The sequence below is a fragment of the Lathamus discolor genome, chromosome 4 (assembly GCF_037157495.1).
Source record: "Lathamus discolor isolate bLatDis1 chromosome 4, bLatDis1.hap1, whole genome shotgun sequence".
Taxonomy (NCBI): domain Eukaryota; kingdom Metazoa; phylum Chordata; class Aves; order Psittaciformes; family Psittacidae; genus Lathamus; species Lathamus discolor.
Genome location: NC_088887.1, coordinates 8,402,834 through 8,426,541, shown reverse-complemented (window position 1 = coordinate 8,426,541; position 23,708 = coordinate 8,402,834). Strand labels below are relative to the sequence as shown.

The window sequence follows — 23,708 nt, the reverse complement described above, 5'->3', positions numbered from 1 at the left end:
TAACTACACCCCAGGAAGTGCTTTCTAAAAGGTGAGAATTAAGCCCTCTGCGGTTTGGCTGACCTGGAGTTGCCTTCTCCTCAGTCCGCTCAGGAGCAGGCGGAGTTCGGGACTGCAGGATCGGACGCAGGTGAGTCACAGGAGGTACTGCAGCCCCCGGCCGCGCTGTGGCACTCAAGGCAGGAGCATCCAGCCCCTTCTCTGTCAGGGTCTGTGGTCTCTCCCCCAAGTCTGTCTCAAGATACTGACTTGCTCATTCCAATATTGCTTTATTTTCTTTAGTAGGATTCCCTGGTTAAGGGCTGTGGTATTTCCTCCATCAGCCGCTGCCAGGCCTCCTGCAGAGGGGATCTGAGAGTCAAGATCCTGATGCCATCCTGTGGGTGAGTGCTGTGAATGCTAGTTAGGGGTATCAAACAGGACTTGTTGGGGAGAAAAACACAAATACTGGCAGTAGGAAGTAGGCAAAACTCACCTTCTGATAGGAGCCTTGGAGTAACTGGACGACTGGAATTGAGAGTGGGTAGATTCTTACTGCTGTTACGGTTGTGCTGTTTCACTTTGGTAAAGAGCAAGCAGATTTGTGATGCCCCATTTGCTACAGGATTTCTGCCAGTGTATCTGGGTGTCCCTGTACAGAGACAGAGCAGGTGGGTGGTTATTGCTCGATTCACTACAGTCTCTCAAGTCCTTCATAGAACAGCAGGACATAAAATCTTCAGGGTCGGTCCAACCAGTTGCTCTGCTCTGGAAGCTGCAGTGGCATGATGTACAGGAATGGGATTTACTACTCTATGGTAAGAGTCTGGGAAACCACGGTGGTCCTGGGGTCCCATGTTCCATCTGCCTATCCCCAGGCCCAGATGGCCTTCCCTCTGTGCCAGCCGCTGTACTAGGATGCAGTTCTGTGCAGGAATGGCAAAACCTGACTAAAATCATCTCAGTGGTGAGGATCTGAAGTATCAAATGCAATGCTGGTGCTCAAAAAGGTCTCCAAATGAGATCCCTCGGGTGCAGGGAAGCGCAGAACAATAAAGTTGGTATCTGGGCAAGAGGGTAGACAGTAGAAGGGAGAAGTCAGTGAGTGTGATGTTAAAGAAAGAGTCAGCATCTGCTTTTGGAAAGGCAACTTTTTGTAAAACTCCAGTTTTGTGGATAAGGCAGGTCTGGTTGAGACAGATTCCTTGGAGCGCCAAAAAATCAGTTGACAAGATTTTGTCATGCAACTCTTTAACTAAAGCTGAAGTTGTGACATAAGAAAGAAGATGAAGATTTTCTTCGGTGAAGAGTTAGTAGAAAATAAGAATTGGAAGGTGGAAATAAGCATTCAGTTCTTAAAGCAAAGGGAAGTCATCAGTGGTCGGATCACAGGCTCAACTGGGAGTATCTGCTGTTTGGTATTTTCCCAAATGACCTGGAAATAGAACTTGGTGAGGTGAGAAAACTGGCTGGTGGTAGAGAGTTATTCAGGATAATAGGGTGGGAGCTGACTGAATAATTGCAGAAGGACCTTATGATAGTGAATGAGTGGGCAATAGAAGAGCAGCTGGAATCCCGTATGTAAAACAGTGTTCATGCGGGAAAATTCAACATTTACATCTAAAGCAGTGAACTGTGAACTAATCATAACCTCTCTGGAGTAAGCCTGTGGTCATATATAAGCCAGTGTAATTGCTGCCTTAATGCTTGGTAGTGGTGAACAGTCAGCAGAAATCACCACTGTCTGTGGCTCACCGGCATCTCGGAACGCTGCAGTTCTGTGCCGTCCTTCACTCTTATCTCCAAAGCAACACACCGGTCTTGGAAACATCTCAGAAAGGGACAGCAAGGATGATCAGAGATGCAGAGCAGAGTCAGAGTCTTCAGCCCAGCGAAGAGCTGAGGGAAGGATATGGATGATACAGATCAGTGTCATGAGCAGTTTGGATGGGGTGAATAGAGATCAGGAATCAGTCACTGATTTTTTCTTTCTTGCAACAACCAGACATTAATAAAAATGAGGCAGGGAGCAGGTTATAAGCAAGCCAAAGGAGGGAGAGTTTCTGTAGGTGGGCCCTGGAAATCCTTGCCAAAGGATGCTAAATTTGTTACAGATTTGAGGGTTGACTCTACAAGTAGCTGCAAATGGAGGTTTAAGGAATACAGAGGGAAAAGAAACTACATAACCTCTTCCTCTGCTCCTCCTTTGATAACCACTTTGACCTCTGGATCACCCACTCCAACACCCTGCTCACAGCACAGCTAACCCCAAAGCTGTATCGGGTTGCTCAGAGCCTTGGTCAGGTGAGTTCTGAACATCTCCAGGAGTGGAGGTTCCCCAGCTTCCCTGGGCACCTGTGGTAATTGCTGAACCACCCTTGGCGGGGGGAGTATGTGTGTAGCTTTTCCTCACATCTAATCAGAATTTCCCTTGCTGCAAGCTGTGCCTGCTGCCTCTTGACCTTTTAGTGCGTCCCACAAAGAAGAATCTGGTTTGTTGTTTGTAAACCCCACAAGTCCCCTTTTAGGCAGTCTCAGGCAGCTGTTAAATCTCTCCTCGAGCATCTTTTCTCCGAGCTGAACAAGCCCAGCTTCCTCTGTCTTCGCTGTGTTCCAGGTTCTTCACTGCCTTAGTGGCCCTATGATGGATCCTGTCCAGTTTCTCAGTGTCCTTTCTTTTACAGCAGTCCAGATGCGGGTATCTTTTAATTGGCTATTTCATTTATCTTCTCCTTTGCTCCTGTGCTAGCTGTGGCTTGGCTCCATAAAGGTTTTACAAGATGAGGTTCTACCACCTGTGCTGTACTGAAACAGCAGCATAGGAGCAGTCTCTTTGCTGAAATCTCTTAACCTGTCAACCTGGGCTCTTTGCTACCTTGTTCTTTCGCTCTTCCTCTGTGTCCCACTGATGTTCTTTACCTCGGACAGCTTTTCTCCTTCAGCCAGTTCATAAGATGTAGGGATGTCTAGGTTTTAGTTTTTGTCTGCCATGGCTTCATATTGATCCTACATAATCTTTTCATATCAGGAATTCTCTTTTGGGACTTCTGTCATTTCTTTCCTAACTAAACAGTCTGTCTTTCCTGTGTCAGTGCTTAGACTGGCTCTGATTTAGCTGCAGTCTTTTAGGTGCAGCTTCTATACTTTCATGTAGAAGTTGTTCCCAAGAGCCGCGGGTCTCTATGCCTTGCAACTCTCCTTATTTTTACCATCAGATTTAAGCCAGGACAGCTGGATCCCTGCCACTCCCCACATCCCTGTCTATCACGTGTGTGAAAATAGAAGCATTTCAAAGGAAGCTCCTGTAGGTGACTGCGTTGCCTTTCTAGCAATGAGGTTTAGCTTCCCACTCATCTCCCCTCTACTTCCCTTTGTTGTTAGTTCCTGTCTCGGACATGAGCTTTGTCTCGCTCCTTGCTAGCAGCCTGTTCAGTTTCCCATTCTGGTGGGGTACAGGGAAGGCTGCTGCTTGAGATGAGCACATCTCTTGCTGTTCTGCTGCCCGCACCACCACACAGGGGAGCTACAGCGGCCCCAGTTAAAAGTCAGGCTCCTTTGCTAGCTGGATTTCCCTCTTTGGCCACTGCTTAACTCCCATTCTTTCTTGAGACCTGCAGACCTTGACACCAGTGCTATGGAAAAGAGCAGTCACGGGCCATGGTTGGAAACGGCTGCTAGGTAACTGGAAATGGGTAGTTTTCCTTCTTTGTATCTAGTTGCCCAGGTTGGCTTCAGTATGCTGCACTGGGATCTTGAAGGTCCTAGGCTAAGCAAACTTGGTGTTGAGTGGGCACACTGCAGGTAGTAGCTGTTGGTTCTGGTGTCTGCCTGCTTCTCTGGGCAGCTTTAAGGCTACCTCCGACCCCATCCCTTTTGAGCTACCACTGCTCACATCAGTCACATCCCCCAGCAGGCTGTTTTGGGAAGGCAGAGCTGTACTCAGGATGCTTGCCTGCCCCTCAGCATCTGTGTTTGCACAGATTTCCCCCTGTGGCTGTACAGGGCACATTGAACATTTGACTGCCCAGAGAGTTCATCAGTGAACTGGAGCATGGAGGTTTCAGGTAGGTAGATGAGGGCAGCCCGGCAGAGCCAAGCTGTGTGGCTGGGAAGTTGTAACCTGCAGTGGGGTGCCTCATTGCTCAGTGTATGTCACCATGTACTGCTTGCTTCAGCCTTGCAGGCATGTGAGTGACCTCAGGCAGCTTGGCACCATGGCGAGGGCTTGGAGGTTGGGAGCACTCATACCTGTCATCGGCCTTTTGGGGAAGAAGAGGACCAGAGGACCTGCAGCCGGGACCCAAGATGCACTTGTAGAGTCAGCCGTGGTGTGAAAGAAGACAGGGAACCAGAGAGTAACAGGAGATGGGGGGAGGAAAGACACAAAAGGAGAAGCAGAAGTGTGTGCAAAGCAGCTTGGGGCTGGGGAGCTGATGGCTCAGAGCGCTTCCTGTCCCTGGAGCTGCGTGTGCCAAGCTGCGCACAGGCTCGCACCTGCCTGTGCCCCACAGCACTGTGCAGAGGGCCAGAGATCAAGGCACCGATCCAGACACAGGTGGATGGAGAGGGTCAGAATGGACTGATGGTAGACACCAGGAGAGATGCACGGCCAGCTCCGGAGAGGCGCAGAACCAGCGTGGTGTTGGGTGCTGCAGCGCAGACCTCCAACTTCCCGTTTCTCACCAGCACAAACCGAGTTCTCCTCTGTTTTTTGAGTTGCTTTGGTCGTAGACACTTGTCCCCTTCTTCTTTTGCTCTCCACGATGGTGAGGTAAGAGGGACTGAGAAATGTGTGTGTGTGTAAAGAGGGGGAACCAGGGAAGTAGGACAGATTGGGGGGATCAATCATCCTGGAAGTTGTATCTCGATGGAAACCTTTCATAGTGTGAGGGAGGTGCCAGGTAGGAAGGGATGCTGCTGTCGTCTGCATGGGTATCCCTAGGGGTGCTGACTGGGGCCGTGCTTCGCTGTACAAGTCTCCATAATAGTGCCTAGTCTTTTTTATTCACTTGGTCTTGTTTCCATCTCCTCTGGTAGGTGGTTTCACCGTGACCTGAGTGGGCTGGAAGCTGAAGCCTTACTGAAGGGACGAGGTGTCCATGGGAGCTTTCTGGCCAGGCCCAGTCGGAAGAATCAGGGGGATTTTTCTCTTTCAGTCCGGTAAGTAACTTGGACCGCAGCTGCTGTCTTTCCAGGGTCACACACACAGGATGCTTCGATCCTCACACATCCTGTGGCATCGTCTTCATTCTGCCCTTATTCCTTTGAGTTCTTTCCAAAGGACCTGAGCTTCCCAGGATCTTCTAGACCCTGGGAGTTGCCCCAGGAGTTTCCCTTTTTCCTCCTTTCACTGGGACGGTTTGCTCTGGCTCTGTGGTAGGAGGTAACGCAGAACATTTTCTGCCTCTTTTGCAACCACCTCACTGTGCATCATCCCACAGGGTTGGTGATCAGGTAACTCACATCCGCATCCAGAACACCGGGGATTTCTATGACCTGTATGGAGGGGAGAAGTTTGCCACCTTGTCAGAACTGGTGGAGTACTACACACAGCAACAGGGCTCACTGCAGGACAAAGATGGAACCATCATTGACTTGCGATACCCGCTTAACTGTTCCGACCCTACTACGGAGAGGTATGGAGAAAGCAAAGCAGCCAATGTGTCTGTGATGAGACCTCCTCTGTGCTTCAAGGCTGTCTTTCTGCCCTGCCTGTGCCTGTATCCCCAGGGCAAACCCTGCAAAAAGTATTTCCTGCCTCCCGTAGCCTCCTTATGCTTCCACAGGGGCAGCATCTCCAGCAATAGCTGGCTATACCTTGACCCATCACAGCAGACCTAAGAGGGCTCTACTTTTGCTTCTGGTTTCCTGTTGCCTTTGTTATTTATATGCTGTTCCTAAAAGCAAAGGTTTATGGTATTCACTATGGGTCTGCAGCAGCCTGTAGAGTGACACATTATGTGGAAGCCCTCAGCCTTGCCGCAGACCTCCTTGGTTACTCCAGGCCTGAGTGACTCACGTAGCTGAGAGCAGGACCATGTTCCCCAGCTATTCCTAGCCTGCTTACTCTCTTTCCTGTCTCCACTTTGCATATGCCTCTGACACCACGTTCCTAAACCAAATCGGGTGGGTTTGCTTCTGCCGCTGTGTTTTCAGGCTCTTTGATGCGGGCTGGGGAGCAGTTCACACGGTGCTCTGGGGTGGATGGGTCCTGGAAACGGGGAGCAAAGATTCCCTGGGCAAAGCGCCTGGGTACGCCCCTGCTTGCTCTGGGGATGGGGCTGCAGAGGGGCCAGCATCTGCCTGCCGGCTGCCCTCTCCGCTCAGGGCCGTTGGGTTGTGGCCCTGCAGTTTCCTCCCTTCCTCTCTGCGGTTGGAAACTTCTCCCTGCCCGCAAGGCTCTTACGAAAGCTCCTCTCACTCTCTCCCCAAGTGATTTTCCATCACGTGGCTTTGAAGAGCTGGGCTTAACTGGGAGCCATTAACCCCTTCCTACCTGTGGGGGGGAGGCCTGGAGACCTCTCTGATGGGCAGGAGGGGTCAACCATTCCCTGGGGAGCATCTGAGCACTGGCACATGGTGGCTGAACGCGTCTGTGGGAGGAGGTTCAGGAGTTAACAGCTGCCATGCAGTGAATGTCATCGCTCCTTGCAGTGAGCGGAGTGAGGATCAAACAGGAATTACTTGCCCAGGCACAGTAACTGTCTGCCGTGTATTGCTGTCAAAATGATTCCTGGATGTTGTGTAGAGGAATGTGTTGCTCTGGCCAGATGCCGGGATGAATGAATGCTGCAGCTGCTTCTGTGACTTGGGCCTCCTGGGCCCCATTTCAGTTCCTGGGGACAGATAGCTCTAACAATGTGTAGCTCACCATAGACACCAGTACCACTGTAGACCTCCACTGTTAGCTGTTCCGTACCACAGCTCTGGGAGCATCAGCCTGGCCTAGACGGCAGTGCATGCAGTGATGCATGGAGCATCACTGGTGCTTGTGGTACCCGCCAGGAGCAGGAGCAGGGAGGAGCATTACAAGTCAGCCTGATGCATCAGCTACCTGCTTTGGAAATGCTGCTCACGAGGGAAAATGGCCAAACTCAGCAGCTGTATCTCCAGCCCAGGGCCTGAGGGGCCTCTTTGAACCCATCCCTGCTGGAGGAGAAGTGCCCAAATCCCCTCCCTGACACTGAACTGGGAGGGAGTGAAGGGGCCCGGGCAGGAGCACCAGGGCTGTGGTGACCCTTGGGCTGAGACATGTTGAAACTGGATGATCTTGAATGTTCCTTCCAACCCAAACCATTCTATGATTCTATGTGTCAGACCCAGTAGAGGCTCCACTAGAAAATGAGTAGTGGAGAAGTGGGATAATCCAGAGCGTTTCCCAGTGGCCAGAGCACTTTGCAGCTCTTGGCTTTCTGTAGGCTGCCTCTCTAGCTCCAGCTTCCAAGTGAGTTTTGTGGAAGCAGGACAGAGCTGCGGTTAACGTGGCCTTCTGCATCTCTACTTGTCAACTCAGAAGTGACCCCCCTCAGACCTTCTGGTGTGGTCCAGGGAGGCTGTGAAGCTTGGGACAGGCGTGAGGAACCAGAGGATCTGCACAGAGACGACCTGGGTCAAAACCAGCATTTCTGCAGGGCCAGGCTTGTGCCGTCTCCCAGCCTGCTTGTGGTGCCTGTCACTTCCCCCCGCACCACGCAGTGCAATGGGATCCCAGCGGGCTCACAAAGCCCTGAGAGCTTTGCAGGGGGGAAGGAGCTTGGCAGCAGTGGTGCCATTTCCACCATGCTTGTATCCCTCTGCAGCAAGGCAGAGAGCCCCTTGGTCAAAGAGGGATGCTCCTCACCTTGTGCTGAGAGAAGGAGCTGCAGGCTGGATGTTTGCACCAGGGACAGGACTGTGCACATGGATCAACAACAGTGATAAGTACCCGGAGCAGAATATGGGCTTTAGGAGGCTCCTGGTGTCCAATCCCATGGCTAGGCTGATTGCTGCAGTGTAGTGTGCCCAGGGAATGGGAATTATCCTTTGACTGAAGAGGTGACTGAGTTTCAGAAAGAGGGGCTGCTGCAGTGGCTCTTTAATGGATCTGATCTCAGCATAACCATCTGGATACTGCTAAATCCCATGGGAGAGTTTCTGACTTTGGTGCTTGAGCTTCCAAAGTACCTTGCAGCAGTAAGGCACGAATCCTGGTAGTGCTGGGAGGTGCTGAAACCCATGGACTACCCTCTCCCAGCTGGTCTTCAAGCCAGCAGGCATTGCTTACCTGTGCTTGTGTGTACCACACAACTGGATCACGCTTGGTGCTTTCCCACTCTGTCCTCTGGTACCAGCATTCTGCTCCCTGGGTCCCAAGATCCTGCTCCTCTCCTGGTTTTCTTCCTTCTCTCTTTCCTTTCCCTCTCTCTCCCCCTTCCCCTTCCCCACCATTGCTGTCCTTCACTCATCAACTCAAGAGCACTTACCTGCATCTCCCCCTCATCTTGTTTCTCCTAGGTGGTACCATGGGCATCTGTCAGGCTCTGCAGCTGAGTCGCTTCTCCAGGCCAAAGCCACCCCTTGGACCTTTTTGGTGCGGGAGAGCCTCAGCAAACCTGGGGATTTTGTCTTGTCTGTCCTCACTGACCAGTTTAAACCTGGCTCTGATGCCCCACCAGCCGGGGCAACCAGTGCTGCAGGAGCCCGGCTCAAAGTCACGCACATCAAGATCATGTGTGAGGTGAGCAGTTGGGAGAGCAAAGGGAAAGGGAATGGAAGAGGTCTCTGCCGATCCCTGCTGGTCGTGTCCTCAAAAGCATGGGCTCTGGCAGCTTGGTTACGAGCAGCAGTGCTCCTGAAACTGGATCCTGATACAGGTTCTTTGTGTCCTCACCCGACGCGGGGTGGCTATGGGCTGGGTGCTCAGACATAAGCAGGGCTCAGGGTGACTGAGAACTCCGGTACAAGGAATCTGTGGTGAAAGACAGAGGAGGATTCGCAATCTAAGTCTGAATTCATCAGAAGAGTTCAAAGCTCTTGGAGGAGGAGCATCTGCAAGGCCTTCACACTCAGCCGGAAGGATGCGACCAACCTGGCTGGCCCCAGTTCTATTTCTTTCACTTGGGATGGTGCAGATAGTGGAGGGAGACGTCAATGACAAGTGACCTTAAATGAGAGCTGAGAGCGATACACCTTCTGTGAGCTCCCATCCACTGAGAACAGGAGGCAGTTCACCATGCTGTGAACTTAGTGTCCTCCACCATTTGGCCTCCCTGCCGGAGGGAGGATGCTTTTCTGGATGGCACAGGGTAGCGCCTATGGCTTTGCACCCTTGAGCATTATCAGCTTTGTCTACATGGGGTTGTGAGTGGGATGTCACACGTCCTTCTTCTATTTAGAACGGACGCTACACAGTTGGAGGTGCCGAAACGTTTGACAGCTTGGCAGATCTGGTGGAGCACTTCAAGAAGACTGGAATTGAAGAGGTGTCTGGCTCCTTCGTGTACCTGAAGCAGGTAAATCCCGTTTCCTCTGTTTCTCAGGGATGCTTCGGAGGCACCCACTTGCTGTTTGTTTCTGCTTTGTGTCCTTCTCCTCCTTTTCTCCACAGCACACAGAGGAGACTTTGCTCTCCAGCAGCTTCTCTCTCACATGCCAAGCCATTGTGTTTTCCCTTCCCCAGCCCTACTATGCTACGAGGGTGAATGCTGCTGACATTGAGAATAGAGTGCAGGAGCTGAACAAGAAGAGTCTATCTGAGGAGGCATCCAAGGCTGGATTCTGGGAGGAGTTTGATGTAAGAAACTGCTGGGGGACATGATTCTGGCCTCTTGGGAAGTCCCTGTGCCCCACCTTTATTCTCCATTCTGGATTTCTCCCTGGACACAAACTTCTCGGGTGCCTTGTCAGTTCTTGACAATTCATCTCTTGAAAGAAGTCTCTGGAACCTGTTCCTCTGGGTCACCTTTACGCAAACCCAGAGAGGCAGAAATGTGCTTTTTCATGGTTGGAAGTTGCCAAGATAGCAAGGGCTCGAGCCTTGGACTTTCCAAGTCTAGGTTTCCTTTTCTCTTCTCTGCTCTCCCGCAAGCCCGTCCATGTGTCCCAGAGTCACCACTGTTCCTGTGAGTGCCCACCTCCTTTGTCATACACTGTGACCTTGCCATGACTGTTCTTTCTGCTCTCAGAGCCTGCAAAAACAGGAAGCCAAGCAGCTGTTTGACCGCCACGAGGGTCAGAGACCTGAAAACAAGAGCAAGAACCGATACAAGAACATCTTGCCCTGTGAGTCTTGCTTTTCCACCATGAAAAAGCCCAAACAGACACAGACAGGCAATGAAGGGCTGCCTCAGCCATCCCTGGCTCTGCCTCAGCCTGCTCTATCCTTCAGAGCACGTTTAAAGGTGTGCTGCACTGAGGATGTAGAGCTGATGAGAGAGGTCACAGCCTTTTCATGTCCTTGAAGGAAAGAGGGAGGGTTGCATCATACTCATTAGCTTCTGATGGGCCATCATAGGGGTAGAGAGATGAGAGGACTGGGTGAGAGAAGGAGAGGTGAAAATAAGGGGCATGCTGCATACAGAGGGTAGTATGGATGAGTGCAGTAGTGACAAAGCTTCCCGTGGCTCTGAGAATCAGAGCATCTCAATGCTCTGCTTTCTCACTGCATCCCCAGTTGATCATTCCAGAGTCATTCTTCAAGGAAGGGACCCGAATATACCTGGATCTGACTATATCAATGCCAACTATATCAAGGTGAGACTCTCAAAAGATGGCTGCATGCCCAGAATGGGGGAAGGCCTCTTGCTCCTGCAGCCCTCTGATCTTCCCTTGTCCACACTTCAGAACAACCTGGCCAGCCCGGATGAGTGCGCCAAGACCTACATCGCCAGCCAGGGCTGCCTGGATGCCACAGTCAATGACTTCTGGCAAATGGTGTGGCAGGAGAACACGCGCACTATTGTGATGACTACACGGGAGGTAGAAAAAGGACGGGTAAGCAGCAGCTTGTGGTGTCTCAGAGCTGTCCCCTCTTCTCCTTCAGCCATTGCTCTGCTGCTTCTCTCTTTCCTGTTTGCTGCACATCCTCACCCCATCCTCTCTGCCTACACAGAATAAATGTGTGCCTTACTGGCCAGAGGTGGGCAGCATGAAGGAATATGGTCCCTACCTCGTGGAGAACGCTGGGGAGCATGATGCATTGGAGTACAAACTTCGTCACCTCTGTTTGTGTCCAAAAGATAACGTGAGTATACCTGGTCAAGGGCTGCCGTTGATCCAGCGGGTCTGACAGTCACTGTCTGTCTAAGGCTGGGAACTGCTGGTGGTGATGCTGCTGTTGAGTCATCGTTGGGTGGTTGTTCCCACCTGGTTGGAACTTTCTTAGTGGAGTCACGAAGAAATGTGCAGGAGACAGAGATTCCTTCTGGCTTCAGACCCACCTCTCCCTGGGACAGAGGCCAGGACTGGGTTGCAGTTTTACCAGTGGGGTGTCTTGTTATTATCAGGGTAAGGCTGTGCGTGAGATCTGGCACTACCAGTACCTGAGCTGGCCTGACCATGGTGTACCCAGCGATCCAGGAGGAGTGCTCAGCTTCCTTGACCAAATCAACCAGAAGCAAGAGAGCATCCCAGATGCGGGTCCTATTCTGGTGCATTGCAGGTTGGTAGGGTTTGAAGCATTCTCCATCCCTTCTCTAGGGTGAGGTATAGAAAGTCTCTCCTGCTCCACCAGCTGTTCCCAGGACTTGTGAATGAAGCATGTGCCAGCTCTGATACTTTGTCCTCTTCGATGCCCCCAAACCAAATTTCTGCCTATTGAATCTGTGACTCTGTGGCATTGCTGAACAGCTTCTACAAGTGCTGTGTCCTTCCCCAGAAGCAGCTGCGTTTTGTTTCAGGAGCTGTATTGCTCTGACTTCTGCTTGTCCTCTCCTTGCAGTGCTGGGATTGGCCGCACTGGAACTATCATCATCATTGATATGATAGTGGAAACAATCTCCACCAAGGGTAAGAGGACCCCAGAGTATCTTGAAGTGAGCTGGCCTACCCAGTAGGGCTGTGCCCTTAAGTCCAGCTGTAAATGGATGAAAACCATCAGGTATCAGTGGGAGAGATCCTGCCACAGCCCTGAGCGGGTTGCAGCATCCTTGCTATGTGGCAGCCACTGGATCTCTGCACCATACCCACTTACCTCAGCTTTTCCTGAGCTTGGGCTCCTTCTCCAGGGCCAGACTTAAAGATGCTGAGCAGGAAGGAGGGATAGGAGATCCATACAGGAGTAAAGAGCATGGAGGGAGGTGGAAACTTCTTGACTGACCTCCACTGTGACTGCTTTTGGTGGAGAACTGAGAGATGGGCCAGTGGACACGTCCATAAGCTTTTCTGGTATCTCCTGCTAGGGCTGGACTGTGACATTGACATCCAGAAGACCATCCAGATGGTGAGGGCCCAGCGCTCGGGGATGGTGCAGACAGAGGCCCAGTACAAGTTCATCTATATGGCTATCTGCCAGTTCATAGAGACAACCAAGAAAAAGCTGGAAGTTATCCAGGTGAGAAAGGGGACTCTGCTTTCCTGTCCTGTGAGTTGAGGTCTGGGGTAGAGTGCTCTGTTTCCAGGCTAGCACTGGGACCTACACAGACTATGATGCTGCACCCAGGTCTGAGTCCCTGATCCTGTCTTGAAATTCAGAGCACAACATTAGCAGCTCGAGTACCAACCGCTTCTGAACTGCTAGACAGCTTTAATGCAGTTATTTCAACTATGTTCTACATAACACTTCCACCAAGCGTTGTTTGATTACAAGACTTTGCCCTCTCCTTTTGCCTTTGTCTTTCCTGTGCTGGCTCTGCAGTTGCAGGATTTTCTCCTGCTACCTGGTAAGTGGCATCTTTTATCTCTCTTTGTAGCCTATAGCAGCATCCGGTAGCTGCTGCTGTTTCATATTCTTTGGCTGACATGTGGCACTCTCAAGCGTTCCAGTGATATTGATTGCCCCTGTTACAAGGATGCATTTGCAGCCCCCTGTGACAGCAGTGGGCAGAGTGCACTGAGCCTGAAGCCTTCAGCAATCCACCAAACATCCATTGAGATCCTAGCAGGGAGCATATGGTCAAACAGCCAGAACCCTTCCATGATGCCTCATGTTGCTTTCCCCACACGACACTCTTCTCAGCTTGGTATTTCTCTCCTGTAGTCTCAGAAAGGGAAGCCAAAAGAGTCTGAGTATGGGAACATTGCCTATCCCCCTGCAGCAAGGAACGTGCATGCCAAAGCTTCACGAAAACCCTCCAAGTAAGAGCTCACCTAAAGCAGAGGCACAGCTTGGCCTGCCTCTGACAATGGTGTCCCTGCTGCCTCGGCAGGTTTGGTACTCTCGCTCACTTTTTCCCCTTGTTTTTCCCTGGTTTCCAGGCAGAAAGAGGAGTCGACGGTCTATGAGAACCTGGGGAAGAAGGAGAAGGCGCGGAAGCAGCACTCCTTGGAGAAAAAGCTGAAAGGCTCGCTAAAGAAAAAATAAGGTTGCAGGTAGCCCTATGGGGGGTTTGAACCAGGGGTGCAGGGCTGGAGCTCACATCCAGGCTGGGCTGTCTTGCATTCCTCACCCTTGGACTGAAATTAGGTCTTTCCCTTGTTTTCCATCCCACCTTCCAGGCCTGAACCAGACTGCTTTCCAGCTCAGCTGACTGACTTCCTCCTCCCTTGCCTGTGCAGGCCAGCAGCGTCTCCTGCTGCCCCTTCATCCTTCAGTAATGGAAATAAGGCCCCTCCTTCCCCTTGCTCTCTGAGCACTGGGGCCCAAGCTCACCTCTGCTGGGTCAGCTCCAGTGAAGAAGAGTGAAGGAAACTCTTTACAGGAGCTACATCTCTGCCCACTGCTGTGAGTTAGAATTTAGCCTGTTAGTCCCTGAAGCCTCAGCTTTTAAAGTATAGAGGTTTGGCCTGTCTCAGCAACTCTGCAGTTCAACAGGAAACTTCCTTTCTCCTTAATACCAACCCTCTGCCCTATAGAATCATAGAGTGGGTTGGGTTGGACAGGACCATAGCCATCCAGTTCCAACCCCCTGCCATGGGCAGGGACACCTTCCGTGAGTCCAGGTTGCTCCAAGCCCCATCCAGCCTGGCCTTGAACACTGCCAGGGATGGAGCATTCACCGCTTCTATGGGCAACGTGCGCCAGTGCCTCACCACCCTCACTGTAAAGAACTTTCTTATACCTAACCTGAACTTCCCCTGTTTCAGTTTGAACCCATCACCCCTTGTCCTATTGCCACAGACCCTGATGAAGAGGCCCTCTTCTCATGATCCCTTTTCTACTTGATCCTTTGATTGGATGCTGTAAATACACCCGAATTGGATGTGATGGCCATGTTTTCTCCTTTGGTTGTAAATAAACTTGTATTTCTTTGAATGCTGAGTCCCAAAAGCTTTTTCTCTCTTTGAGTGTAGCTGCACTCCTGGCTTCACCTGCAGCTCTGCAAGAACTTACAAGAATGGCTCTAGCTTGGTTTTCATCACTTTTCTGCAGCCTGCAGACTCCTGACCAGAAGCTGCGCCCAGTTATGGTGGCTCCTTGCTTTGAGGCTTGAGCGTTGGTAGTTGTCAGGTAAGTCTGACCACAGAAAGTTAGCTGTGACAAACCCACACAAAGGCTTCTGCACACATTCCATATGGAATTTAACAAGAACAAATGCTAGATTCTGCACCTGGAACAGTGTAATCCTGGCTGGACATGTAAATTGGGGAAAAAGAGTGCTATCCTGCAGAAAGGGATCTGGGCATTTTGGTTGATGGTAAGCTCTACCAGTCAAAAATGTGCCCTGTCAGGCAAAACTGAAACCATTATCCTGGGATGCATTAGGTACAGTAGTTAACCAAAGGTGATGATCCCACTATACTCCGCACTGTTCCATCCTCACCTTGAGTCTTGCGTGCACTTTTGGGCTCCACAATATAAACATATGAAAATATTAGTGTCTAAAGGAGGGCAACAAAGATGGTAAAAGGCCTGACTTAAGAGGAAGAGCTGAGTTTACCAGGCTTGTTCCGTTCAAGGAGGCTGAGGATTGTCCTCATGGCTATATACACTTCACTCATGAGAGGAAGCAGAGGGAGGTGCTGATTTCTGCTCTTCAGTGCCCATGCAGCTACATCATTATCCACATTCTCTCCCCACCCTGTGATCTCTCTGCGAACAGGAGGTTGTTTCTCTTGCTCCTTTCTCCACAACTTCCCAATTCTGTCTTCAACCAAGTAAGAGTTCTTTTTCTACCTCCCCTTATGCAAAATAACCTCTTTGTCAGACACTAAACACACCAAGACACAGTGTAAATCTGGGGGGGTTTAATTCTTACAAATGTTTGAATGAATCACTGAGCAGACAGTGACACAAACAGACCTTCCAGCAGTAACAGGCACCCAATGGATGACATTTTCCTGAATTCAGGCCCAGGTTCTCTTGGGATTCAAGAGTGAAAGAGAAATATGATTTACTATCAAAAAAGCGTGGTGGCTCCTGGCAGCAGAACTCCCTCACTTGGCCAAAAAAAAACAAAAGAAAGAATTCTGATTTTTACCTACAAAAATCTACAGATTAATGAAGATTAGAGGTGAGTTACTATATCCATGTGTGTTAATCCCAGTAAGTCCCCTCTTCCCCCCTCCCCATATTTAACTTGTAGGGTGTGGAAGGAATCACAGCTGCCCAGAGGCAGAGCCCAATCCCCTAACTGGACCACCACAAATGGAGCAGGGGCACGGAAACCAAATCTGGCTACTGGATTAACAACTTCAAAGTGAGGGCAAACAATGCCAGTGGAGGGAGGTTGAAGCTCCTCACTCCTGTCTGCTGCTGGGTAACACCACTGGTTCTGGGAGGCTTTAGTTTCTTTCATTTCTTCTGCTTGGGTAGGAGACTGTCACTGAAAGGAGACAGAAAAGAGTCATTAGTCCACAAAGCACAAAGAAAGCTGAACCAGACCTACACTATAGACTTGGGAGTGTGGGGTGTCACATTCAAAGGTTATGGGCTTCCACGTTCTTCCTACTAGCAAAGCCTCCTGAGCTTTCTGGGATGAGTAAGACAGAATCTGGTCAGAGGTAAAGAACCATCAGAGATGCCAGAGAAAAGAAAGCAGCTCTGGCTTCCTTTTCTGATTCTAAGAAATGTAAGTTTTCAGCTGCTCAGCTGGCACTGCCTTGTCCACAAACACTGGACAGGTTACACAAAGCCACCGAACTCACGCCAGCTCTGAAAGCAGGGAATGGGTTTTCTAGGATGGAGTTGGAAAGCTTTTAGTGAGTAACAAAAGCACCTTTCATAGGACCGTTACCCCAACCCAAAGAGAATTCCTACAACCATCTAATTGCCTTCTTACAGCCCTCTTTGCCATATGTGCAGTATGCCCTGTCTACACAGGGACACTCCTTAATTACTTCTTCCTGCCTTTCCGATACAAGGTTCCCTACTGGACACACAGACAGCTCCAGTTACTGAGTACACCCTCCTTGTCCCTGCAAGTAAGGTTTCAAGCTTCACATCACTAATGGGATCTGAAGTAGACGTGGCATAAACTTCCCGTGGCCAGAAAGGCCCAAGCCAGAAACATCCCAGGCACCAGGCAAACATCAACACCCCTGTTCCAAGTACACAAACGAAAGGACCAAAAGTAGTACCTCACCTTCCTCTGCGTGTCAGGATATCCAGTAATGGGGATGGGGGGAAACAAAGAGTATATTGATTAGATATAACAGTTCAACAAAAATGTCATTTCTTAAGTAAGACAGGCAGCTCCCTGCTTGGCTGTATCCTCTGGGATCAGCTTCACAAGTAGGGTGCAGATAAATACAGCCATCTGGCCCCTTTACCTGGTGAAGCCCTCATCCTGCAGGTTCAGTACCAAGTTATCTGCTGTGAGATACACACGGTTTTGTGAGGCAGCAATCTGAAAAAGAAACCCATGACAGAGATGGTACAAAGAGTATAAATGCACATGCAACACTAATCAAGAACTTCTCTCCCCCTCTAGATACAGCACTTGATTTACTCGAGACCTCAGTTAAATCAATGCAATTCACCCAAACAACTCTGGACTTTATCCCAGTGCCATCAGACTTTCTGAAGAAGTGCTCATTCTGTCTCTCTGTCAGAAAGACCTTTGATCCCACACTTATTTGTTCCCCTTTCTCAGCCTGCAGGAAACCAGGAGCTTTTGGTGGCTGCAGCTGAGGGTGGGTGATGGAATCTGATGTGGATCTGGCCTTGTCATACGGAGGGCATGAGCTCCTGGCCTCACCTTTAACTGCCGATCATTGCAAGCTAAATCTTAAGGCCTACTTGAGCAGAGAAGGGCTGCACAGGAACAGAGATCAGGACAGGGCAGGTCACATTCGCCTTAAATTCATCATGTGGCCACTGGGCTGAGCGAACAGCTCTGGGACTTGCAAAAGGACAAAGGGAATTGTGTGCTCACCGTTTTTGAGATGTTTTGAGCAGCTCTGATCTTACGTAGCTTGATGTAGCCTGGATTCCTGCTGAGAGCTTCCCCCAGGTACAGCAGAGCCGAAGTTAAGGAAAATCCTAACAAAAGCCACTTACCCTCAAGGAATTCTTCCTAGAAACATCTTAGGGTGGAAAGCAATCTCCATCTAACATGGACCTCTGGGCAGGCATATTTCTACTTCTCTAAATCAATAACAACATTATGGATTATGGTCACACACAGCCAATAGAAGCTAAACCTTACAACAGAGAGTGAAGGCTCATGGCCTTCTCCGCTCTGACCTGTAACCTCAGACAAATCGAACTCCAGCCAGCTGTGGGGTGAGAGTGATAAATCGTGACCTACTTGAAGCTATCATCTTGTAACAGCCTCCTAGGCATGGACCCAATGTGACAGATTGTGTCAAGCTCACAAGCCACATCCCACAAAATCTCCCAAAGCAGGATATCATCTTGGCAGCTGTAGCTTCCCCTTCAGCTTGAACAATCTTCTGCTTCTGCTCCTGCTTGGCCTTCTCCACCAGAAACTGTGCACGCTGTGCCTCCTGCTGGGCTGCAAAGAGAATGGCCAAAAGCACTGGAAATGGATTCCATCTTCAGAACCTTTCACCAGAACCGGAACCCTGGAGCTGAGGCCTGGGGGCTCTGCTTCCAGAAGCACCGATGGCATTCTGGGGCCAGATCTGCAACTATGAAATGCATTAGAGTATCCTTTACTTTTTCTTAGATTAAGTCAGAAGCATCCAGACCCTCTACACATAATCCCCACAGTAAGTGGTGAGACTCCCAGTCTGAAGAGGAAATCTGGTCTTGGGAACTCAGTCCCCCTTATGGTCTAACCCACTGGCTACAGCCCAGAGTTTTCTGATAGTATTTGTAAAAGAATCTGTTTAACTCCATCACTAAGGAGGCTGGAACTGATCATTCTATAGCCGTATCAATGCAGAAGCAGCGACATGCCAGCCCAAATTCTGCTTCCTTTAGCCCAAATTCTGCTTCCTTGTTTATCAGTTCAGAGGAAGGGCAAAGGCACTCCACTCTTTTCAGGCATAAACGGAACTCACCCACTTGCTTAGCTTCCACAGCTGCTGTGTATTCACGACTGAAACTAAGCTCTGTGATAGCCACATCATCCAGGATGAGGCTGAAATCTTTGGCTCTCTCTGTCAGTTCTCGCCTAATGAGCAGAGACACCTGAAAGACAAATACAGCAAGAAGAGTACAGACACAGGCTGCGTCACCCTCCTGTGCACCCCCACAAGTGAAGCACAACTGCTCCCCACAGCTCATTCACAGAGAGAGACATTACCTAGAACAAACCCTGAACCACGGCCATTTATCATTAATACCATCTCTGAATCTGTCACTGCATAGCCAAAGCTATGTATCCAGAAGTCTATCACATCTTATTTATAGTTATTATTAACTATACAATTCATATTGCAAAAATAAATCTTCTGGTTTGGGTTTGTTTTTTGCTTTACCATGCTACCACATCTAGTTCCACAGTTTCCATGTTTCATGTTTTGGCAACAAGTATTTCCTTGTCCACCTTGCATTTGCCACTGTTGGCAGTTCAACTGTCTCCTCACATCTGTATTCTGTATTCAGATGCAGGGGGAAAAAAAAACCCACATCATTTTTTGTTAAGTACGTATCACATCTCTCTTCATTACTGTAGCGACTCCTCCAGTGTGGGTACTCCACTTGTATCAGTCTCTTTGGACGAGTGCTGTTGGTAGGTATTTTTGACTGGTTCTACCTTTAACTTGTCAGCATCTTTCTCAGGCAGGCTGACAAGTCCTGCACCAAATACTGGCTTCAATTAAAGTGGCTGCTGCAGTATCACATGCTGGGCCAGCCTAGCATCTGCTTTTACTTCTATTGCAGCTGTTTCTGAGCACAGTTCTAAAATGCTGCCAGAAACCTTCACTGTGTGAGCTGCAAGTGCGTAACTGTAAAGTCAATACCCATGGGCCACAATACCCATCACTTCACATTAACAAACGCTAAATGAACATACGACAAGGCTGCACTCAATTCAGTCTGTTCAGACGTTTCAGATACTTAACAGTTGTCATTGTTTCTGATAAACCTAAATCTCTTGCAGACATTGTTTCTTTGCTGTCACATTCCCCCTTTCCACTCGTTCTCTTTATACAACTGTTAACAAATCATTTCAGCACACAGCATGTGGCCTAGCACAAAACCCTGGAGTCCCTGGTGCAGAACAGTTCTCACAAGAAGACCTGGACACTTAGTTCTCCTCTTCGTTTCTTTTTTTTGTAACTAGTCAAGAGATGCTTCATATTTCATCTGACAACTTATCCTCTTTAGCAGTTTCATGCAGGATCTCCTCTAAAGCCTTTTAAAGGAAGACCAGCAACTTCTCTCTCCCTCAGCTGCGACAGGTAGTGAATATTCTCAGAATCCCTGGCAATCAAATTATCAGAACACACACTTTCAGATAGGGATTTTTAAAAGCTAAATATTTCTATTATTTTACAACCTGCCCCCACGCTATCCTCTAACTTTTTAAACAGAAATATTTGCTGCCCTTCTGTACCATCCATTACAGAAAACTTACTGCTTTAACTGCTCATCCACTTCACTTTTCAGATCCTTTAAAACTGTTTGATGTGCTCTGACAGCTCTTCCAAGACCCACGAAGGGCCAGATAATAGTTTTTCTAAGAACAAATTTATTTTTATGTGTGGATTATGATGTAAATCAGCTCTCCTTCCCCCATTACATTATGGTGCAGTTCTGCACTCTACATACCAACGAATCCAGTTTTCCTCTCAGAAGCCCTAAGTGTTTGCATCTGTATTGGAATCAAAACTCCAAGTGGGATACAGTTCCATGCCCTTTTCATTGAAATACACCACCTACCAACCTAACACATTTCTCCTTTATATAAGGCTCCCCATACGCACAGCTCAGGTGTTTCTTCACCATTTGAGCGCAAACTTACCTGGGCCCTCTGAGTGATGAGCTGTGAAGCATTAAACTTGGCCACCACACTCTTGAGCACCTCGTTAACGATGGAAGGCAGGACCCGCTCCTCGTAGTCCAGCCCCAGGCGCTGGTACATGCTGGGCAGCTCCGCAGCGTTGGGACGGGTGAGGACACGCAGCGAGATGTTCACCATCTGCAGGTCTGCAGAGGAGGGGAGATGAGCGCTGCCGGCGCCGCAGCCGGGGTCCTGCCCGCTCTCCCCGAACCCTCTCACCTTTGGAGCCGGTGGGGGAGGAAATTTTCCGCGGCCGGGCCCGAATGTCGTAGATGATGGGATACTGGAACCAGGGGATCCTGCGAGGGGCGGGAGGCGCGTCACGGCGGGGGCACCCCCCGGGGCCGGGCCCGCGGGCCCGCGCTCGGGGCGAGGGAGCGGTGCCCTACCTGAAGTGCAGCCCCTCGGCGAGGATGGTGTCCTGCTGCACGCCGCCGATCCGGTTGAAGAAGATGGCCCGCTGGCCGCCTTCCACTGCGGAGAGAGACGGGGGAGAGGCGCGGTGAGCGCGGCAGGCGCGTTTCCGGGCGCGGCGGAGCGGGGCACGACTCACCGATGAACACGGACTCCCGCACGCCGTAGGCCAGGGCGCCGGCGCCCAGCAGCAGCTTGAGCGCGGTGCCGACGCCGCGCGGCCCGGCCGGCAGCCGCCCCGCCAGGTCCTTCAGGTTCTGCGCCATGGCCGCGCCGCACCGCGCCGCGCCGGGAAGGACACCGGAACCTGCCCTCGGCCAAGGTGCTCCGGTGGGAAACCGCCGCTTCCCGTCCCGCCGCCACCTTCCGCCGCGCCTGCTCCGCGCCCTGGAAGTGGGTCCGGCCGGAGACAGATTAGGGGTGCACCCCCGGAGCCATCTTGGGTGGGCGGCCTGAGGGCGGGGCGGGTGCGGTGCGCTGAGGTGCCGCGCATGCGTTGGGGATAAGATGGCGGCGCCTCGGCGGCCGCGTGAGGAGAAGGATGAGGAGGGAGCGGTGCCTGTGGATGTGTCGCTGGGGGCGAAGCGGCCCCGCGGGCAGCGCCGGCTCCTGGTGGTGCTGGAGGGGGCGAGTCTGGAGACTGTGAAGGTGCGGGAGGCGGGGGGGGGGGGGCGGTCAGGCCGGGCCGAAGCCGGCCGCGGTAGCCCTTTGCCCACCTGCCCCTGCTCGGCCGTAGGTGGGGAAGACATTCGAGCTCCTCAACTGCGACAAGCACAAGGCGCTGCTGCTGCGGAACGGCCGGGACCCCGCGGAGGTGCGGCCGGACATCACCCACCAGGTACCGGGGCCGCCCTTCAGGTCTGCGTATGCCTCTGAACGGGGCAAGTTTGGGCCTGCCTGCTGTGCTTGTGCGTTTAGTGTTTGTTTGGGAATGGGATTGCTTTCGGTCCGTGTTACATAGTCAAGTGAACTCCTTTCTGCTTCAGCGTAAGTTCTTTCTGCACCCATGGGGCATAACTCTGAACTTTTCCAAAAGTCATCTCCCATGTGCCTGATACAGGGTTAATGAAATGTACCATACCTACTTTACAGCTTTAACGAGTTGTGGAGCCAATCTGCGTATCATGCCTTTTCTGTTCCCACTGCGGTGTGTTTTTGTCCTTCAGAGTCTCCTGATGCTCATGGATAGCCCACTGAATCGGGCTGGTCTCCTGCAGGTTTACATCCATACCCAGAAGAATGTTCTAATTGAAGTCAATCCCCAAACCAGAATCCCAAGAACTTTTGATCGGTTCTGTGGTCTTATGGGTAAGTGATGCAAATGTCATACCAGCCACAGAAAAATGTGGGAAGGTGCTTAGGAGTGCAGAATGTTGGGAAGAGGCGCACAGTTGGACCAACCTTAAACATGTGAAAGTAAGAAAAGAGCAAAGAAACCAAAGTGTCTTTTTGTGAGTTCCGTGTCCAGCAGTGTGTTCCTTAGCACAGAGGGGAGCGCCTGCAGGAGACTGAGCTAGCAGCAAAGTAACTGATCAGTATTCTTTTGGACTGCTTTAGATGATGCTGTAAAGGGAACTCTAAAGAGGGACTTTTGTCTGCGTCAGCTCTAGGCAAAGGATAGGGTTCCTCCAGCAAAAGAACAGACAGCTTAAGTCATGTTCTTCTTTTGCCAGTTCAGTTGCTGCATAAGCTCAGTGTTCGAGCAGCCGATGGGCCTCAGAAACTGTTGAAGGTAAACACTCTTTGACTGCTCACGGGTAATGTTGTAGCATTCCTCCTCTGCAGCCAGTGCCGGAGGAGTGTGGTGGGTTGGGCTTGCTTTGCACAAGTCGTGGGGTTAGCTATGTGGCAGGGTATCTTACCTCTGCACCTCTAGTAACCTTCTGCTTTCTGCAGGTGATTAAAAACCCAGTCAGTGACCATCTCCCTGTGGGCTGCCTGAAGCTAGGTACCTCTTTTGCAGTCCCAAAAGTGTCAGATCTGCGTGAACTGGTTCCTACAGCAGAGCCAGTTGCCATTGTTGTTGGAGCATTTGCTCATGGTTCGGTAAGTGCATGCATCCCTTATTTGGAGCTGTAAAACCCTTTAGCAGCATAGATTTCACTCTTGTTCTGAGTACGGGTTGTTTTACTTCTGCTGTTTTTTTTTGGCTTGGTCTCCCCCTTGCCCACCCCCCTCCCCAACCCAATGCTGTAACACTTGGGACTTCTCTCCCTCCCAAGGCAGTAGTGAGGGCTGGCAGCTGTCCTGTGGGAATACTGTGCCTCCCTAGCCAATGGTGATAGATAGATGTGACTAAGTAAAAACTTGCAGCCTGATGCTTTGCAGCTTTTTTTCTTTCTCTCTCTTCCCCAGGTCAATGTTGACTATACAGAAAAGATGGTTTCCATCAGCAACTATCCCCTCTCTGCTGCCCTGACATGTGCTAAAATTACCACTGCCTTTGAGGAAGTCTGGGGAGTAGTATGAGTTTCTGCTGCTGCCATGGTGGAATTCTGTGCAGTGACTCCATATTCTGGAAAGGCTCTTTCACTTAGGTATGGACCTGGTGCAACTTTGGGCTCTTTGAAGGGAAAAGGCATCAGTTTCTCCTTGCAGCTTCTGGAGCAGTGAGACTGAACAGACTGCCCTACTCACCCTTTTACCTCCTATTAAAGGCCATTTTTGATAAGAGTGCTCGTGTATTTTACTTTCTCATGTTTCATACATGGGTAGGCTCGATCCCTTTATAGCAGGGACTCGGCCCAAATCTGTCATGGAACTGAAATTCTCAGCTGCACCCTGGTTGCCGTGCAGCTGATGTCGCTCAGTCCTGTAGAATCC

At 50.6% G+C, this 23,708-nt stretch overlaps 3 protein-coding genes and 1 long non-coding RNA gene across 6 annotated transcripts; 2 read left to right on the top strand and 2 right to left on the bottom strand.

Annotated features, from left to right (window-relative positions):
- The first annotated feature begins 110 nt into the window (after positions 1-110).
- Positions 111-14,368, top strand: PTPN6 (protein tyrosine phosphatase non-receptor type 6). 3 transcript variants are annotated; one of them, XM_065676227.1, is made up of 17 exons: positions 111-130; positions 283-383; positions 5,017-5,139; positions 5,421-5,615; positions 8,473-8,695; positions 9,354-9,470; positions 9,638-9,751; positions 10,143-10,239; positions 10,631-10,710; positions 10,801-10,950; positions 11,069-11,200; positions 11,463-11,617; positions 11,897-11,964; positions 12,357-12,508; positions 13,154-13,251; positions 13,372-13,485; positions 13,612-14,368. In XM_065676227.1, exons 2-16 carry the CDS (start codon positions 370-372, stop codon positions 13,475-13,477), a joined length of 1,824 nt encoding a protein of 607 aa, XP_065532299.1. In that variant the 5' UTR covers positions 111-130; positions 283-369; the 3' UTR covers positions 13,478-13,485; positions 13,612-14,368. The 3 variants fall into 3 exon arrangements, with proteins under 3 accessions (XP_065532299.1, XP_065532301.1, XP_065532300.1); XM_065676229.1 differs by lacking the exons at positions 111-130; positions 283-383 and adding exons at positions 3,732-4,043; positions 4,155-4,750; XM_065676228.1 differs by lacking the exons at positions 111-130; positions 283-383 and adding an exon at positions 4,138-4,750.
- Positions 14,369-15,285: 917 nt separating this feature from the next.
- LOC136013027 (uncharacterized) lies at positions 15,286-16,816 on the bottom strand. Its single transcript, XR_010612110.1, has 2 exons — positions 16,638-16,816; positions 15,286-15,878 (listed from the first exon to the last, which is right to left on the bottom strand). It is a non-coding gene; the product is annotated as an uncharacterized LOC136013027 (long non-coding RNA).
- Positions 16,817-16,928: 112 nt separating this feature from the next.
- On the bottom strand, positions 16,929-21,240 carry PHB2 (prohibitin 2). The gene is given in 8 exon segments (XM_065676232.1): positions 16,929-17,398; positions 17,400-17,507; positions 17,908-18,011; positions 18,523-18,652; positions 20,433-20,617; positions 20,691-20,770; positions 20,861-20,945; positions 21,025-21,240. Coding segments are annotated over 8 exon segments (942 nt in total). The 5' UTR covers positions 21,152-21,240; the 3' UTR covers positions 16,929-17,275.
- A 102-nt stretch (positions 21,241-21,342) lies between these two features.
- EMG1 (EMG1 N1-specific pseudouridine methyltransferase) lies at positions 21,343-23,558 on the top strand. The gene is made up of 6 exons (XM_065676233.1): positions 21,343-21,533; positions 21,622-21,723; positions 22,052-22,193; positions 22,559-22,617; positions 22,782-22,931; positions 23,241-23,558. The coding sequence occupies exons 1-6, from the start codon at positions 21,393-21,395 to the stop codon at positions 23,352-23,354; spliced, it is 708 nt and encodes a 235-aa protein (XP_065532305.1). The 5' UTR covers positions 21,343-21,392; the 3' UTR covers positions 23,355-23,558.
- Positions 23,559-23,708: the final 150 nt, after the last annotated feature.

Bases quoted from the DNA above. Each gene is read 5' to 3' on its own strand.
- PTPN6 (XM_065676227.1), top strand. The intron at 9,752-10,142 runs GTAAGAAACTGC...TTCTGCTCTCAG, and splicing joins GATTCTGGGAGGAGTTTGAT to AGCCTGCAAAAACAGGAAGC. The intron at 10,711-10,800 runs GTGAGACTCTCA...TCCACACTTCAG, and splicing joins TCAATGCCAACTATATCAAG to AACAACCTGGCCAGCCCGGA.
- EMG1 (XM_065676233.1), top strand. From the start codon at position 21,393: ATGGCGGCGCCTCGGCGGCCGCGTGAGGAGAAGGATGAGGAGGGAGCG. The intron at 22,194-22,558 runs GTAAGTGATGCA...TTCTTTTGCCAG, and splicing joins TCGGTTCTGTGGTCTTATGG to TTCAGTTGCTGCATAAGCTC. The intron at 22,618-22,781 runs GTAAACACTCTT...TGCTTTCTGCAG, and splicing joins GGCCTCAGAAACTGTTGAAG to GTGATTAAAAACCCAGTCAG.